Source organism: Achroia grisella, unplaced genomic scaffold (assembly GCF_030625045.1).
Source record: "Achroia grisella isolate CSIRO2021 unplaced genomic scaffold, CSIRO_AGI_Agris_v1 utg1573, whole genome shotgun sequence".
NCBI classification, from domain to species: domain Eukaryota; kingdom Metazoa; phylum Arthropoda; class Insecta; order Lepidoptera; family Pyralidae; genus Achroia; species Achroia grisella.
In genome coordinates, this window is record NW_026712655.1 from 2168419 (window position 1) to 2187035 (window position 18617).

At 41.6% G+C, this 18617-nt stretch overlaps 1 protein-coding gene across 1 annotated transcript; it reads right to left on the reverse strand.

The window, feature by feature from the left end:
- Window positions 1–2913: 2913 nt before the first annotated feature.
- Window positions 2914–8457, reverse strand: LOC131841092 (uncharacterized). Its single transcript, XM_059189329.1, has one exon. It carries the CDS (start codon window positions 8455–8457, stop codon window positions 2914–2916), a length of 5544 nt encoding a protein of 1847 aa, XP_059045312.1.
- Window positions 8458–18617: the final 10160 nt, after the last annotated feature.

An 18617-nucleotide genomic window follows, 5' to 3' on the forward strand; every position in this document is an offset into this window, starting at 1 on the left:
CCGAGAAGACAAACGGAGGCCTCCATATGAGTGAGAGGCGGTGTTTGTAGCGGTATACAATGTAGGGACCGTTTATAGTATATGAGCGTACCGCCGCCTCTACAGGCGGTGCGGTCGTTCCTAACTATGTTGTAATTGGCGATTCTAGGATCGCGGACTGAACGTTTCAGTAGGGTCTCCTGCACGAGGAGAATATCGACTTGGTGGTCAGTGAGAAAGGAGGCTATTTCCTCCTTTTGTTTTTTTAATCCGCACGCGTTGAAAAACGCTATTCGAACGGACCGAGGCTTTTCTCTCTGAGCTCGAGTACCCATAATTACAGGTTAAAATTGAGGATGGCGGTAAGTACGCCGATGTGCTCGCAGACGGCTGCGAGCCTATTTTGGGGCGACTCCTTATACAGGCGGAGCTTGGAGGCCAGAAGGGCAATCTCGTTAGGGTCGATGGTGCTGGCTAAGCGAGCGACCAATGCGAAGTCCTGCGCGAGGGAGCTGCCGTTGGCCTTGGGGGCCGCGGGCAGTGTTTTGGGGACGGGTTTGTGTATGGGCATGGGCGGGGCCGATTGGGCGGGCGGTGCCGACTGGGCGGGCGGGGCCTTCTGGGCGGGCGGGTTGGGTGCTACCTTGCTTACAATTGCCGGGGGTTTAATCCAGGCATTGTTAGCAGGCAGAGGGGCGGGTACGAGTGGCTCGGGTTGTGTTTGAGCCTTGGCGGGGGCACGTGCCGGAGCACGGTTGCCCTGGGTGTGGGTGGCCTTCTTTTTGGCGGGACGTGGGGCGCGTGAACAACCGCGGTAATTCGCGGTGTGACCCTCTGTGAGGCAGAGGGTGCAACTGGGGGGCGTGGGGGTGTTGGGCCTACGGCCGCAATCTGCGGTGGCGTGATCGCCTAGGCACTTGACGCACCGTGGGCGAGCGAAACAATTACGGGCAGAGTGCCCGTAGTTCTGACAACGGTGGCATTGTCCGGGGTAGGTACGCTTGCGAGGCGCCTCTACGGAGAGTGAGGATAGTTGGCAAACGCTCTTTATATCAAAGATCGATTTGCCTTCTGGGGATAGTTCTAATACAACTAGAACAAGGTCGATAGCGGCCTTGTTGCGTGAGCGCGACTGGTACATACGATGTACCTCGTGCGCTGGGTAATTCTGGGACTGAAGGTCCTCAAGGATGGAGTCTGTTGAGAGCTCCTTGGGTAAACCGCGTATTACAACGCGGAGCTTTTTCTCTTCCTCGAGAGCATAGGTGTGATAACCTATGTTTTTCTCCCGCAGGAAGGTGGTGAGACGACGATGGTCGTCAGATGATGGGACTGATACTTTGATCCCTAGAGAGGTAGCCTGAGCATGGCTGAAATTGATATGCTTGTTTTTAAGCATATTGGATACGGTGTTCCAGGCACTTTTGTCCTGGATGATGACGGGGGCGGGGCTTTGGTCTCGGGGTGCGACTTGCGTGCACTCGGACCGGGGGCGGTTTTAGCGGTGCCGTCATGGGCACGCTTTGTTTTGGCTGGCTGGGAGCCCTGGGCCTTCTTGGCACGCTTGTTGCCAACAAGAATAAAATCGTCCTCGTCTGAGGAGACTGGGGGGATGGGAGAGGGGACGTCGCCGTCGCGGATGGCGTCGAGCTCCATACTAGGAGCGTCAAGCTCCGCGACGGAGTCGTCCTGCTCCATGGACGGAGAGGCGGGATCGGCCTGGTCGGCTTGGGTCGGGGGAAGCGGCGGGAGCCGTTGGGAATCGTCCTCGAATTCGTCAGTGTCAGTCTGAGTCATCATTGGGGACGCGGGGGGCGAGCTGTACACTAAGTGCACAGGCTTGGCGGCTTTGAATGCTATAAAAGCATTTAAAATGCCGGGACACTTTTTTTCCAGGAACTGGAAGAACAGAGGCATATCGGCCTCTGATAAGGACATTTTTCATAGAACGGTACACAAAGAAATAGAATAACAATATAAAAATATTACACAAAGAGTAGAAATAACAATATAAAAATGAGATAAGAGTACTTAAGATAAGGACGGTCGTCGGCGGGTGCAGCCGACGGTGTCAGCGGGGGCCTCCCTGCCGGGTGAGGCAGGGGGGTGAGTGCCTATTGATATGTGACTCTAATATGTAAGATCACTAATCTTATTGAGTGAAAAATGTGTACCTAAGCGAACCTACTTGGTGGCGTCGGTGGCGGGCGGCAGGCAGCAGGCGTCGGCGGGTGTTGGTGGCAGCGGCGGCGGCTCGGATCGGCGCGTCGCGCAATAGGCGTGACGCACCTCCCTAACTCACGACAGTCCGTGCCACTGAACGTCCACACACAACACTTCACTTCACTTGAACGAAGAGAGTTCCTCCTTCAGTCCTCACAACACAACACTACACCCGCGGAAAGTCCGGTAGCACTGTGTCGGAACGGATGCCGAGAGCGCGGTCGGCCGCGGTCGGCGCGGGACACGGAGGCCCCGGGCCACGCTAGGTGCACCGAGTGCACCTAACACGCGGCGAAGTATATGAATAAGAACGCGCGAACGTAACTGCGCTACGTGCGCGCGCGCGGTGGTTTGCTCGAGGGAGCAGAGAACAGCGAGACGGCGGCGGGACTAGCGAGCACATACGTGCGTTCGCTAGCGCGTCGGTCAGCGGAAATCGAATTGTGCCGCGTTCGGCACCTATATTTATACTCCGCCCGCTCGTACCGTGTCACGTACTAGGTAACGATTGTGTTACGCACATAGGTGCGAGCGGGACGGAGAGCGCGAAAAGACCACCTCTACTCGCTCCTTTATTTATTAATTTAAACTTTACATACAATACAATTTAATTCTACCTATTAGGGAATTGAAACTACTACAATTATAAATTTTATTAAGCTAACAATAATCAAATATTTACAATAGTCGCGAACATATCTCCCGCCGCAGCTAAGCTGTATTTAATTCGAGTTCGCGTTGTTCGATTGGCAGGATTACTAATTTCTTCGTAGGCCGCCGAAGTATCCCCTTGTTAGTGCGTACGTCGACCGCCCGTATTTCACCATCCGGTCCCGGATACGTAGCCACCACCACGCCGCGCGGCCAGGAGTTCCGAGGCAGGTTGCCGTCCGCCACCAGCACCAAGTCTTCTAACTTGATGACTCCGTGTGTAGCTCGGGGCTCCCGCCGGTGTTGTAGCTGGGGTAAATATTCTGTTACCCAGCGCCTCCAGAAGCAGTCAGCGAGCCACTGACTGGCGCGCCACTCCTTTCTGCCCGCCGTATCGCCCTCAGCGAAAGCTCCCGGCAGTGGTACGCGGGACGGACCTCCCAATAGGAAGTGGTTGGGGGTGAGTGCGTCCTCGTCGTCTGCTGATGTCGACACGTGGGTGAGAGGTCGACTGTTGAGGGTGTGTTCTACTTCCACCAGCAGGGTGAGGAGGACTTCTTCTTTCGGGGCTCGTTCATGTAGTGTTGCGGCCAGCGCGGTTTTTACGCTGCGCACTAGTCGTTCCCAGGCGCCGCCCATGAAGGGCGCGCTCGGTGGTATGTAGCGCCAGCGTATAAAGCGCACCGACGACTCTTCTTCCATGGCTTCAGCGGCTGCTTTCTTCATCTCGAGGTCGGCACCCTTGAGGTTGGTGCCTTGGTCCGACCACAGCTCCGTGGGGCACCCGCGGCGGCTTATAAAGCGCCGCAGAGCCATTACTGCGGAGTCGGTACTGAGGCTGCCGGCGATCTCCAGGTGCACAGCCCTCGTGGTGAGACATGTGAACAGCACGCCGTACCGCTTCTGATGCGTGCGACCCACCGTCACTGTCATCGGCCCGAAGTAGTCTAGGCCGGTGAAGGTGAACGGCCGCTGATGATGTGCCAGCCTGCTGCGTGGGTGGTTGCCCGTTGATGGTTGTGCTGGTGCTGCTTTCCTGATGCGGCACGTTTGGCATCTCTTCAGTTCACTACGAACGGCATGTCGTAGGCGCAACACCCACATGTGTTGACGCACCTCGTTCGCAGTGGTTTCGAAGCCCCCGTGATGAAGTTTTCTGTGCACCCATGCTATGTACAGGCGTACCCATACATGTTGACCGTCGACTATGGGTGGTTCCCGTTGCTCCGCGGACAGATCGGCGGCAGCCGACACCCTTGAGCGGAGTCGCAGCACATTGTCTTCGTCGATAAAAATGGACAACTGTATAAGTCGACTACTCGACGACAGTTGTTTATTGCGTCGCAACGCCGCTATATCGATGCTGAATGCCTCTTCCTGTATTGAGCGGATCCATAGCCGACGGGCGCGTTCTAAGTAGTGTGTGTCTATGGGTATATAACACACAGGCGCACGTACGTTTTTTCTTTTCGACGGTCCTGGTTTTCTTATCTTGTTGCTTCGCCACGTGGGATCGTCTTCATGTTTTTTGTTTCTCTTGTGGGTAGCGACGGCGCAGTGTTGCTTGAGTGGTCGTAACTTATCTATAAATTGCAATACGCGGGCCGTACTGCGGACGATCTTCATCCAGTCGGAGAATCGCGCGGGATCGGGCAACGCTCGAGATAATCGTGTTGCATCTTGTATTGTGTGGGCGCGCTCTTCGCTTGTATTTTCCGTATGGTGGGAATCGTCTTCATGAGGCCACTCTTCTTCTGGTCGATATAGAAACTGCGGCCCCCGGAACCATCTGTGTGTTGAAGTGAAGTGGTGTGGTACGTCGCGTGTGGCATCATCCGCGACGTTGTCGGCCGTCGGCACCCATCTCCACTCGTTCGTTTTCGTATCTTCCATAATTTCAGCGACTCGGTGAGCGACGAAGGGCTTGAATGCACGCGGCCCGGTGCGTAACCAAGACAGTACGGTACGCGAATCCGACCAGTAGACACGACGGGCAGGTTTCAGATCGTGTTCTTCGACAGCCGTGCGTGACAGGCGGCTCCCTAGTACGGCCGCTTGCAGCTCCAGACGTGGTATAGTGGTGACCTTGTTCAAAGGGGCCACTCTTCCCTTGGCTGCGATGAGTGACACACGTACCTCGCCGGTCACGCATACGGCCCGCCAGTATACGACACAGGCGTATGCATCTGAGCTCGCGTCGACGAATGTGTGAAGCTCCGTCGTATGTGCCGTCGCCACACCGGGGTAACACCGTGGTATTACCAAGTGGGGTAACTGCTGTGCGTGCGATATCCAGCTCCGCCACGCTGCTGCTTCCCGTTCTTGCAGTTCGGTGTCCCAGCCGATACCCGTGCGCCACGTTTCTTGTAATATCTTCTTGGCTTGTATTGTGACGGGTGTGGCCAGGCCCAATGGGTCGAACAGCGACATAACGGCGCGGAGGGCTTCTCTCTTCGTTGGAGTGCGTTCGCCTCGTATGATATGTAACGGAAGTTTGTTCCCGTTGAAGTTGAACCCGAGACTGTCTTCCTCAGGCCGCCACACCATTCCCAGTATCTTCTCAGCGTCGAGTTGCACCATGTTCTCTTCATTTCTATGTGAGAACTCTTCTCGTACATGGCGCGAGTTCGATGCCCAGCGCTGAAGATAGTAGTTCGCCCGGCTGTGGATGTAGGCGACCTCGCTTGAGACTCGTACGGCTTGCTCTTCAGTGTCGAAGCTAGCGAGGTAGTCGTCAACATAGTGATTGACAACCACCGCTGCAGCCGCCTCCGGGAACTCTTCTTTATGTAGTTCGGCGTTCTTGTTCTTTACGTATATCGCCGTGCATGGCGACGAAGTGGCCCCGAAGATGACGCTCTTCATCCTATATTCGACAGCTGGACCCTGGCGTCGATCTCCTCTCCATAGAAACCGTTGCATGTCTCGGTCTTCTTCTCGTATTGTGACACGCATGAACATATCCTTGATGTCCGCTGTGACCGCCACACGGCGCTGTCGGAACCTCATGAGGACCCCAGGTAGTGATTGGAGTAGGTCGGGTCCCGACAGCAGCATGTCGTTGAGACTAATGCCCCTTGTCTTGGCGGCGGCGTCGTGCACGATGCGCAGCTTGTCCGGTTTCTGTGGGTTGATGACAGCGAAGTGTGGCAGGTACCATACTCGTTCAGTCTTCACCGGTGGGGCGATTTCTGCATATCCCCTTTCTAACAGCGTGGTAATTTGCTGTTTATATCTGTTCTTCATGTCTTCATTCTTGTCGAGTTTTTTCTCAATTAACTCGAGGCGTCGCATTGCTGAGTCGTAGTTAGCCGGCGGCGTTGCGTTGTCGCGTTTCCATAGCAACGCGGTCTCGTAGCCTCCCGCCGGTAACGGGCGAGTTTTTTCTTGCAATATTTTCAGCGCGCGTTGTTCCTCTTCATTGTATGAGCGCTTCGGTGTGACGCCCAGTGATTCGAGAGCGAAGTGTTCTTTCATTAATCGCTCTATGGATTCTTCATTTTCTTGCCCGTCGACTAAGTGACTGATTCTGTGCACTTGCTGTCTCGCTCTCGCCGCTCCCGTGCCGTGCAACACCCAACCCAGGTCGGTGAGTGATGCGACCGGTTTTGTCTTATTGCCTCTTCTGACTTCATGTGCGAGCAGCAAATGCCAGTTGTCTTGACCCAGCAGAACCGTCGGTTGACCTTCTTCATATGTCAGCTGATCTATTATATCGTACAAGTGTGGACAGTCTTCTATTGCGCTGCGTGATACTGTTTGTGGAGATAACAGTAGTTTCTTCATGGTTCGCGCAGACACGGCATGATCTTCCGATCTTCGTCCCCGTATTGTGAAGTGGACAAGCTTCGATTCATCGGCGTTTATGCGTGTCCCGGCCACGGCCTCTATGTAGAAGGGTGCGGGAGGACCAGTGGCGCCGATTTGCTTCGCTGTTGCTTCTTCGATGATGGTGCACGTTGCGCCGTCGTCCAGGAGTGCGTATGTATCGCACGTTCCTTTGGGACCGATCACTTGTATCGGCACTATCTTGAGGAATGCGATCTTCTTATCTTCTCTCGCAGACGCGACGACTGCGGCTGCTTTATCATCGGAGGGCTCGCTGTCCTTCTTCTCTATGGTGTCGACGTGCAGGAGTGGGTGATGTAGGTGTGTACACCCACCAACGTTGCATCTCTTCGTCTTGCAGTTGTGACGAAATCTTTTTATCCTCAGGCAACGGAAACATAGCCTGTGTTTTTTTGCTATCTCCCATCTTGCTTGTGGCTCGGCGTTCTTCACAGTGATGCAATCGGGTGGTGCGTGTCCCTCCCTGTTACACGTCGGACACGGCGGTGAAGTCAGTTTCTCCTGCGTGATGTATGTTTTCACGCTTCTCTTCGTTGCTGGCTCCCGCCGGTCTTCATTTACTATTACTTCGGCGGGTGCGAAGTCACCGCACCTGGCTGCGGTGATTTGCAGGAACTTGGAGAGCGTTATCAGGTCCGGTTGATCAGCTGGCTGTTCTGCTACGAAGTCGTAGTATTTGAATCGTAGCGCAGAAGGCATCTTCTCCGTGATGGATCTTGTCACTTCTTCGTTGTACAAATAGTGGTTCTTCTTCAGGGCTTGAATTGTTGCAGTGACATTGGCTATTCTGGACGCGAATAGACAGATGTCCTTGGGGTTGTCTGACAGCCGCGGCAGCGCACGAAGTTTATTCATCTCGGCCATCACGAGTGCTCCTGGACGGCCGAACCTCGTAGCAAGTAATTGTATTACTTCTGCTGCAGACGTATCCCCAACGAAAAGACAGTGTGCAGCCTCTTTGGCCGCACCCTTTAAACACCGACGTAATCTACCCAAGTTTTCTTGCTCGGTCAGCTGCCCCGCAGACTCTTCGTAGGCCATCTTCCAGGGCAGCCATTCGCTTGACGCGCCGTTGAAGGGTGGTAGTTCTGTGACTCGCGGCACTGTGGAAGGCTGAATTGCGCGAGCTGCCATAGTCATTGCAGTCGCCAATTCCTTATAGTCGATGCCCCCCTTCAGTGAATCCTCTTCTTTCTTCGTTGGCATCATCGGTGCTATGGAGTCTTCCCTCGGACCGTTGTGGCTTGCATGGTCCCGTCGGAATGCGTCGCTGCACGGCTGCGGCTGCGGCGCTTTCGTTCCCTCTCCGGCGGGTATCGATGAGATATTAATCCCCTGATGCAAGTCGGCGGTCGTCCTCTCTGTGTGCGGCTCCATTGTGAGTGCCAATGTGCTCGTCCGGCGAATCCAGTCCGTAGTCCTCTCTCTTCTTAATGTGGCGGCGTCCTCTTCATTTTCGTCCTCCTCTTCGTCGTCCGTGTCCGCCTCCAATGCTGCGACGCGTGCGGCGGCCAGTTCTACCTCCTTGCGTAGCAATTCTTCTCGGGCTTTAGCCAATTCTTTCTTCTTTTTTGAAGCTGTGGTGCGCGGCGCCCTTGGAATTGTTGTGGTAGTCTCCGCGGAAGTCTCCGTGGTAGCAGTAGGTTCCGAGGACGTGTACGTCGTGGTGGTCGACGTAGTGGCGGCGACGGTCGGCGTGGCGGCGACAGGCGACGTGACGGCGGCGGTGTTTTCTTCGTTTGATTGAGCTTCCATGGCTGTTCTTTGGCTTCTTGTTGTTGGCATCTGTGATCTTGATCTCTGTGCAGTCTTGCTTTCTTCTTCCAACAATCCGGCTTCTCGAAGGACCAGATGTACGGGTATCTATTCCCCGTACTTGTTTGTAAGGTTGCGGGTGCAGGTGGAAACAAGAAAGACAAGTGTAATTATCCTCTCGAGCAGAGTTCGGTGGTCTGTACTAGCGATGGAAGCGGAATGAATTGTGCCGCGTTCGGCACCTATATTTATACTCCGCCCGCTCGTACCGTGTCACGTACTAGGTAACGATTGTGTTACGCACATAGGTGCGAGCGGGACGGAGAGCGCGAAAAGACCACCTCTACTCGCTCCTTTATTTATTAATTTAAACTTTACATACAATACAATTTAATTCTACCTATTAGGGAATTGAAACTACTACAATTATAAATTTTATTAAGCTAACAATAATCGAATATTTACAATAGTCGCGAACAATATTATTTACTAGATTATTTTTCAATTCGTATTCCAGTAGAGAAGAACTGACGGGGAACTCCATCGTTCTTCTTTTTATAGTCTATCTGTTAACATAATTTTCTTGATTCAAGATATGTGTTTACCTTTCATGAATATCTAATACCACGCATATTTGTAAATAAGTAAGCGTTAAGTAAGTAGATAAAAATATATAACAGTGGTTGTTGGGATATAGTAGTTGTCATAATTATACAATTAATAATTAATAATCAAATATTTATATTTACAATTAGATTCAGACTTAAATGTACACCTTTGTTTAAATTTCATATCATGTGATTTAAAGTTACAATTGAGATTATTTAATACAACTTGTTGCGTTATCAGTTCCTTTACCTTCCAACAGAATGGCTAGTAAACAATATGAACCTCTAATAACAATGTCCTATCTGTATGTGCCAAGTCACAAACACAGAATTGTGGAACAGGATACAGAATTCACACTAGTTCTAACACGTGTAACGATAATTGTGTCAAAATTGTAAAGGGACTTGAAGAATAGATTCATTAATTCAAGTGTTTCCATTACGATTAAACAAGCACTTCGCAACTTCTAACCGACATTAAACCTGACGATGTTCTCATTTTGATTCTTATGTCTGTTACAGCAATTCTAAACCGATTTCACCTTTTTTGTGATAAATAGAAATAGAATGGAAATTAAAAAAATATATTATTCAAATTTATTAAATAATTATGGAACAGATACGGTAGTACGGTATATGGAAGTTAAATAGTACAAAAATATCACAGAATATGTGTACACTCGGAAAAAGGACGCAGTAATTTTTCCAATTATTCAGTACTACCTAGTAATCAGTACTCTCGCATTTTTATATTAACACAAAAAAATAATAACGAACTTTTCGTTTTGAAACGAATATTCCTCTATTTTCTATTATAGGTATTAAATTCATTCAAATGTACCACCATCAGTTGTCAAGTTCACTCTACAGGAGAAACACGATGGTCGTAGGCGTAAGGGGTCTTGATAAATATTCTCGAAGTAAACACAGCCTAAGGCTTACCTCCGCTGACATCCTAAGCAAGACCTTGTTTGTTTTTTGTTTAGTTTGAATTACTGTGGCTGAAATTTAATTTGGTGCTTCTAACCCAATTAATTTTGAGGAATTGTTGTAGTCTGTAGGTAGATACAATAAGGGTTACGACAGTTTTAAAATATATTGCGAGAATTCATATCCGTATTTATATCACTTTCTATGTTGCCGGTCGGTATTCGGTTCTATATTAGAAATTGTATCTATTAGTAATCTGCTACATTTTCCGCAGTTGACTATATTTAATTCGGTCAATGGGACTTTTCGTCTAAAATTAAGTAATATTAGTAATAAAAAAAAGTATGAATTTATGAATATGACAAGCATATCTAAGCATCATTATAATTTACAATTTCTGACAGCTTTTGTCAGATCGAAACAGAAAACGGCACAGTTTGTGTCTCAAGAAACAGATGAAACATAAAATCTAACAATAGTATAAAAAGAAGCTCGCATGTATTATATTGGAATAGTGTACCTGTTATAACGAAAGAATTGTTCAAATCGTTGCAGAGGTTTATTTTTCTCAAAATAAAATCCACTCTCTTTATAATATTAGCTTAGAACTTAGTATAAGTTATTGAAATACATCCTTATACATTATATTATATTACTTTTATAGTAAAACCATAAACCGTGAATGTCACGAATTTCGTAACAAGATAAATACTGTAATATATCACAAAACACGTAGTTTAAATTATAGGCGAGAACAAAGTTATAGGAACATGGAGAATGATTTATGTTGGAAGGGAAGCCCTCGGAGTGCGGTAATGTGGTATGTTAACTTATCCCAATGGGTGTCGAGAAATATAGATATTATTATCTATTGATTTTATACCCATGATAACCCATAATCATTTGTTTTCTATATTTTATTATCTTTATATTTTGTATATATATATATATTACATATATGTACTTAATAATAGTGTACCTATAACTGATCCGATGTACAGTTGTTACGAATAATCGGTGTCAAAATATAATCTGCATAAGTTTTTTAAAATTCATACTCTATTGTAAGGCACTGTTAAGCATTACAGTGAGACCTACTGATAAGTAAACATATATAATATATAAATTTGTAACCTGTTTGAATAACAGCAAATCTCTCAAAGTGTTTACATCCAGAAAACGTGTTTTCAACTTCAGCTCCGGTCACATAAGTCAGCAGCTCTCTTAAATATCTCAAAAGGAACGTTACCAGCTCGAGCCATTTGAGAATACAACCGAAGGAAATTCACTACAGTTTTATTGTCAGCGAGGAAGGCGATTCGTTCAATTTAATAGTCGCGTAAAACCGGTTGCTACGGCCGGAGAGAGGCCGTCACGTCTGTAATCCTTCACGCACGGCCTGAGTATCACACTTTAGACGATGATATAATTTTCTAGCAAGTTTGTTTACTGAAATAAGAGCAAGTAAGGCGGCCGGTAAATCATGGACCATCTTAAAATACTCCTAACTACCTACCTACCTAACTCCAAATGGGAGTTTAATAATAATAACTCTGGACAAATTACACAGCACTATTTAGTTAGCAGCAACAACAGCAGAACTTGTGATTTGTATACTAGGCAATAGATAGATTTTTTTCTAAATACATACATAACATACTACAAATGTTTGCATAGTGCGAGGAATCGAACCCGCGACCAACGAATACGGTGGTATGCTAAGCCACTGGATCAGCAAGGACGTCTATCTTTTGAGTACGTCATTTAATAACCTATTGGTTTATTTTATGTTAATTTTATAGCGTTAAAGAAAGATTCGAACAAGAATCAACAGGTCGTGTTTATTACTTAGGTTTCGTTTTATTAATTACCAACTCATGTTAACACTCCCAGAACGAACTTTTATTGTAAAATAATTTGTAATAATTCATAAGTATTTAAGTAGCTTTAACCTACTTAACTAAATATTTACAAGTATTAGTAATTAACACTAGGTATCTAATATATTACTATTATTATTAATGAAAATTATATTTTTAATGTTATTATGAAATAATTTCAACTTAAAAATTTGACGTTCATAAGCGGCTAAAGTGTCCTTCTTGAATAAATGAGTTTTGATTTGATTGATTGACTTATGTTGAATTAAGTTTACGAAGTGTAAGAACAATAAAAAGCAAATAGAGTAGAGAGTTTTTATATATTTTATGCAGAGATACGTATAAATTAACAGATGCACTGCAACTCGAGCTCGTTCGCAAACTCCACTCATTTTCTAATAAGGCTGGCATCTTACTGAGTGACATTGCATAGTCAACAAGAAATTAATTACACACAGACTCCATCTATACCTCTGACAATAACTATATTCTCACCACACATTCCACAGCGTTATTACCAAACCTGCTCCTGAACGTTTGACATGTATGTTAAAGCTCGATTCAAGATACCCACATATGTATAATATAATATGAAGCTAACTGTGCACATCTTGTCGTAGGTTTAGCGCTTTAGCACAACGCCTTACTTCCTTGGTTGCGGCTTTGATTCCAGGCTCTATACATATATTTATATTCGTGAGTATGACAATGGGTATTTTCTATGTATATTATGTATGTATTCACAAAAAAAGTGTTTATGTACTTCTATATGTTATCTAGTACCCATAACACAAGTGCTTAGCTTGAAACTATGTACATGGCGTTGTTTTAATTGTCATGTGTTTATATTACTAATTTAGTTTGTGTTCAGTGCAATAATATCTCAATGCAATACCTTTCTATTAAGTATGTTTGGTCATTACAACTTTACAGTACAATAGAAATAAATAAAAGGCTTGTGGGAAGCAGGTGAGTCTCAGAAAACTCTACTAACTATAAGAAAAGCAATTTACTACTGCTTGTACAACACTATCGAATAATGGAAAGTCCATCGATAAAATTGCTATAATATATTATACTTCATCTTTTACAATTTAAATTTACTCTTTTTACGTTTGATCACTAATTACTTGCCAGTTTTGTAGATTAATACAGCGATTAACTTTATAATGAACTTAATTAGAAAACAATTAATTAAGAATGTATGTTTAATTAGGTTGAAAACTAATAGAAAAAATTATACTAAATAAGCGAAACATCAATATACATAAACTGAAATGTCAATGTTTCATTCAAGTAGTAAAGTAAATTTTTCATTGATTGACATAAATGGTCTTTTTAAGTTTAAACTACAGTGTGATTGTGCATAAAAGTGCCTGTAGATTTGCTAGATTTGCTAACCGTCTTTCAATGTATTATTTTTATCAATAAATTCTACTGATAGCGATTAACAGAAATATTACGAATGCGAAATTAAGCAGAAATAAAAGATAATCTGAATAAAATATTAGGTAGTATCGGTTCTCCTGTAAGTATCTCTTTCCAATTAATCGCTTTGTAAGGCCAAAACTTCAAAGCAAGGGTACCGTTTCGATACCGATCATTTCAACTCAACGAAATTGAAAAAGCGACCCTAAAGTTTCGGACATATATACTTTAATTCAAGTAACTGTATTAGATTAGAAATAACATTTTACGTATATTTAACAATATTTTTAAAATGGATTTAACGTATGTTTCTTATATCATGAATTTAATTGTATAGATTTAGTACTATGGGAACTGAACGCGTATTTATAAACTTAACTACCTACATAATAATATTTTTAACGACTTTATATATTAAAATTATTGTCTTAAATATCTAATTGCATTTATTTTAAGCGTTCTTTCATTTAAGCATAATTACATAAATAAGAATATCAAGAAAAATAATTTAATTTTCCATATAGAACACAACAACGTCTATGAAGTTTCACTAGTTATTCATTTCTTTACAATATCCAAATGAAAATGAAGATAGCTTAGAATACCTACTTTATAAAAATCACGCACAAGCTAATTAAGGTAAGTAAGCAATAAGCGAGCAATTAGTGTTGTTAATTGGTAATCAATATTATCATAGTTGGTTTTTTGTCCTTACATCAACAAAAAATAGATAGATTAATAAAGATAAAAAAACATTTATAACTAAAGTAAGCTTGTTTAGCTTACCTTAGCTCTCCTACATAACTTTGTTTAACTTAAGTTTGTTTACATTTGACTCAACCAATCTTTAAAATTTGGGATAAATTGAAAGTACACCAGATACTAATTGTCTTAGTCATCCAATAACAGTCACTCCCACAAATACAATCCCAGTCACGCAAGCAAAGCATGAGTAAAGTTATTTGTACCAATATTTTATCCTAGGAGCGAATCTAGAAACGTACCTATATCCTGCCTTGCGCGACACGTGAACCACAATATCGTTAAACAGAAAATTTATGTTGAAAATTCGTAACAGGAAACGACTATATAAAACGTTGGCGAGTAATTGAGTTATCCGAGATGTTATAATTATATAGATTTTTTATGAAGCTAAACATTCAAATTGACGACTTCTGAATATAAATTTAGATATTTCGATTGCTTGAAATGATTACTTTTCTCCTTCGGGTCCAACGAGTGGTGAGTACGTGACAACGGAAGATTGTAAAATTGTTATTCTAACCATGTTGAACAACCCGTCTGGAATTACGAAAATTGTTTCGCGGATAAAAATATATATGTTCTTTGTCAGAACTCGACGACGAAATATTATGTCAAGTGGCGTAGCTCAGCTCTGCAAAATTTTATTTGCTGTTCAATTGGAATATTGTACGTAGATATCGCGTAAGTATTGTATTCCAGATTAATAATAAAATATTAATAATAGATACAAAAACGTATTACTTACAGATTGATTATGAATAAAATTTTTAGCTTGTAATTTTTTTTTAAGTTTTATACGTACTTTTGTATATAGTATGATACTGCTTTTTATCACCCACTAGATAGATACTCATTCTGCTTATAAATACGTAGTTAGTTGTTTATGTAAATAACAAAAAATTTGCCGTTCTTTACACACACTCTGATATTTTATGAAACAAGTACATATATGATTACGTGTAGAGATTTATACATACGTGTTTGTAAAATTATAATCTTTGTATACTTTCTTCCCAAGTTTTTCCCCCATATTAAGTAAGGAGAATTTTTTATTAAAATATGGGCCCGGCCATAAATTTAAAGTATGAAGAAAACCGGAAAAGAACCGGCCCGCTTGAAATACTGATAACGTAAGTCACTTTATCTATAGGATCTTTTCGTATGTTTTACAAATTGCGCATTTATTTACTGCTCTAGTCACACGAGTAACTTTAATTCTATAAATATTATAATAGACATTACCTAGTAATTAAAAGCAAAGCTTTATCCGTATCTTATTACAGGTATAACCAATTTACAAGCCTGTAATCCTCTAGGACATATGTATGTGTTGATTAGTAACTTTTGCCAATTTATTGAGTTCAATCATGGACGAAGTCGCAAACAAAAATTAGTTAATGTAAAGAATTTCATAAGTATTAACAATAATATGAAACAGTTCGTATATAATAAATATTTATGTAAATGCATTCCAAGTTTCCTCAATAGCTCCTAGCCTCAAAATAACATAACAAAGCAATCTACTTCAACTATTACTTTTATGATACTAATAAAATGTCCGTTTTGTCGGATATCAACAGGTAGGTATAATATATTATTATGCAGCGGTTTTACTTTATTCAACATTCTGGTAATAGCTACGCATAAAGTAATAAAAACTTTTTGCTGTCATATCACTATCAAAACTTTTAGACATTTACCACGTTATTTTTATAGAAAAATGTAACTATAAGAATATCTTTTCAGGCAGCGACTGTATATGAAACAAAAATATTAAAATGAATGGATGTGATTAAATACAGTATTTGGAATTTATAGTTCTATACTGTAGAATAGATATAATATCCTTGTTTTCTTTTTTATGTAATTGGAAAAGTTAGCTGCTTTACATGGTATATGTATATAACATCTTGGTTCTTTCGTCTTAGTCGTAACTTCATTTCTTTTTTCACCCTTTAAATTTAATATAATAATAATTAATTAAATTAAAGTGTAATTAATTAAATTTTAATAGTTGAAATAGGTGAAACAGAGGACCAACGCAGTCGATTTCGTACAAAGTCTAGCTCTAGCAATTATATCAATTCATTACAATTTCTAAAGACACCAATTATAATAAATTTAACCTTATTCATAATAAATTAAATACCTAATTGAAAGAAATAATGATCTATAAAACTAATTATAACTTTTAGACTTGTGATATAAATTTGTTCAGTAGAATATGAAAACATTTAAAACATTTTATCATACTCGTACGCCTATTCTCGTACTCGTTTACCACCAGCTACGAAACATACGTTATTAAAAGTAAATTACTTATTTTAAAGCTAGCTGAGCATGTCTTTTCATAGCCACATAACTTTTTTGTTTTTATACCTATTGAAATATAACAAATACTAATTTTTAACTGAAACTTACCACAACAAAACAATGACAACTGTACCCAAATTTATATCTGAGATATTTTTGAGATTAATGGATAAAAATTTAAAAAAATCAATATTTTGGGTTAAATTGTTGTTCCCTAGGAATTTCAACTATATCTTTCACAACATACTTAGTTACATTTTTATTGTATTATGATTATAGAAATATACGATTATTTCTTTATAAATATACATACATATATTGCTTGTATTAATTAGATGCCGGGATATTATTGTCATGTCTATAATTACATTACTTTTATTTTTATAATTTACAAATATCTTTTACGCTACTGTTCCTGTTGATTACTTTGTATACTACAGTATATTACGCTACAGAATCGTAGGTAACATCAAATGATAATATAATATACTTCAACTTTGTTTCTAATATAATTATATTTGTCTTTATAAGGAAAATATCGCACTCCTGAGATTGTACTAAAACACTTTTAAGCTCAACAAATCTTTCACACCTTCATACGTACTTAAAGCCTTATGAAGAACGGTTTTATCTAAATATGCTTGGGAGTACAAAATGAATGTTACATGAGCTTAAGGGTAGATGTAAACTGTGTAGGTACTAAGACTCAGTATTAATATAAGGCAGGATCTCAATGTAAATATGCAAGAATGAGTTTCTGACAATCATGAACTTCTATGCAACACGGCTCAGATATATTTGCTTCCAACGTTGCTTTGTAATTTCTACAGTCATTTACATTCAGTTTTGTGTTTTATCTCCGCTTAAAATTACCGCGATGCTTGTGAATTTGTTTAACTTAATTGCTTACACGATGTTCATTTATTCATAGAAATTGTTTATTATCTTATTGTTTCCATACATCTATTCAAATATTTACCATTCATTTTCAAATAGTAATATTTTAATTTCTTTGCAAGTCCCTGTTTCACAACTAAATACCTCTATACCTAGATCGTTCTAATATTATAAAGAGAGAGAGCGAAGTAAAGTAAACACCTAGGCCACTCCAAAAATTTGAAAAGTTTAATTCAATGTTTGAAAATTACAATATTACAGAGTAACTAATATCTATACTTCTAACCTCTATTCCAATATTATAAATGCGAAAGAGTATCTACCTATCATTTTGCTTTATTGATCCTATTGAAATTGTATACGAAGACTAGACTATATTACGAGGACGGATACTGAAGCCTGTCACTTATCTCAAAAAATAATGACGTGAAATTTGGGAAGATATTTGTGCTTAAGAAGTCGTTTATGAGAAAGATAACTGCTTACTATACGCAATAATTCCCTCACGACTATTATTCAAGGTAATTTAATCGGACGCTATATAATTTTTTAGTGTAGGTGCACAAAACTCAGAACGTTACGAATACCCCGGCGTACCCGTGGTAAGTCACTAGTCGCAAATAACTTCTAATCTAAATGCATGTTCAATGGCCGTAAACACAGACACTATTAAATATAAGAATAGAGACTTACATCAATAAGCACAGTGTAAGTGTTTATCCTTATTTTATATTACGACCGTTACCCTCACATTCCACCCACAATAAAACAATTTTACTCCATAGAGAGCTATAAACGAGTCATCACATCGATAACCCCATAAAAGAAAATTGCTCTATCCAATTTGTATTTGTGTGACTTCATTCGTGATTGATTATCATTATCGGCCTGTGGCTTTAGGTGATTGGTTTTTTCCTCTGTCCAGAAAAATAATTAAGTACGGATTTAATTTTTAACCGACTTCAAAAAGAAAACAAATCGTAATTGTGACCCTACATGATAATATCAATTGCATAATATTAAATGCATTTCAATCAAATTCTTCAATAAATTTTGTTGATTATTTGCACATGTACTTTGGCGTTTGTTTCTTTTCTTGTTCTTCTTTCTTGTTCAAACTCAAATACCCGTAGTTCGTGCATGTAAGTTTTTATATAACTTTTTTCTGACGTTCAGTTTGTGATAGTTCTGGTTGAGAAGGAAAGAGACTGAAAGTCTCGATCTCTCTCATTTTAAAATCAATCTATTAATATAAGAAGTTTTTACTTTCACATCATAATGACGTTAGTATTAGGAGGGCTCGCCTTAACCTATTACTACCTAACTAACATCTATTTGG

Excerpts from the sequence above, each read along its gene's own strand:
- LOC131841092 (XM_059189329.1), bottom strand. The coding sequence starts at position 8,457 with ATGGAAGCTCAATCAAACGAAGAAAACACCGCCGCCGTCACGTCGCCT.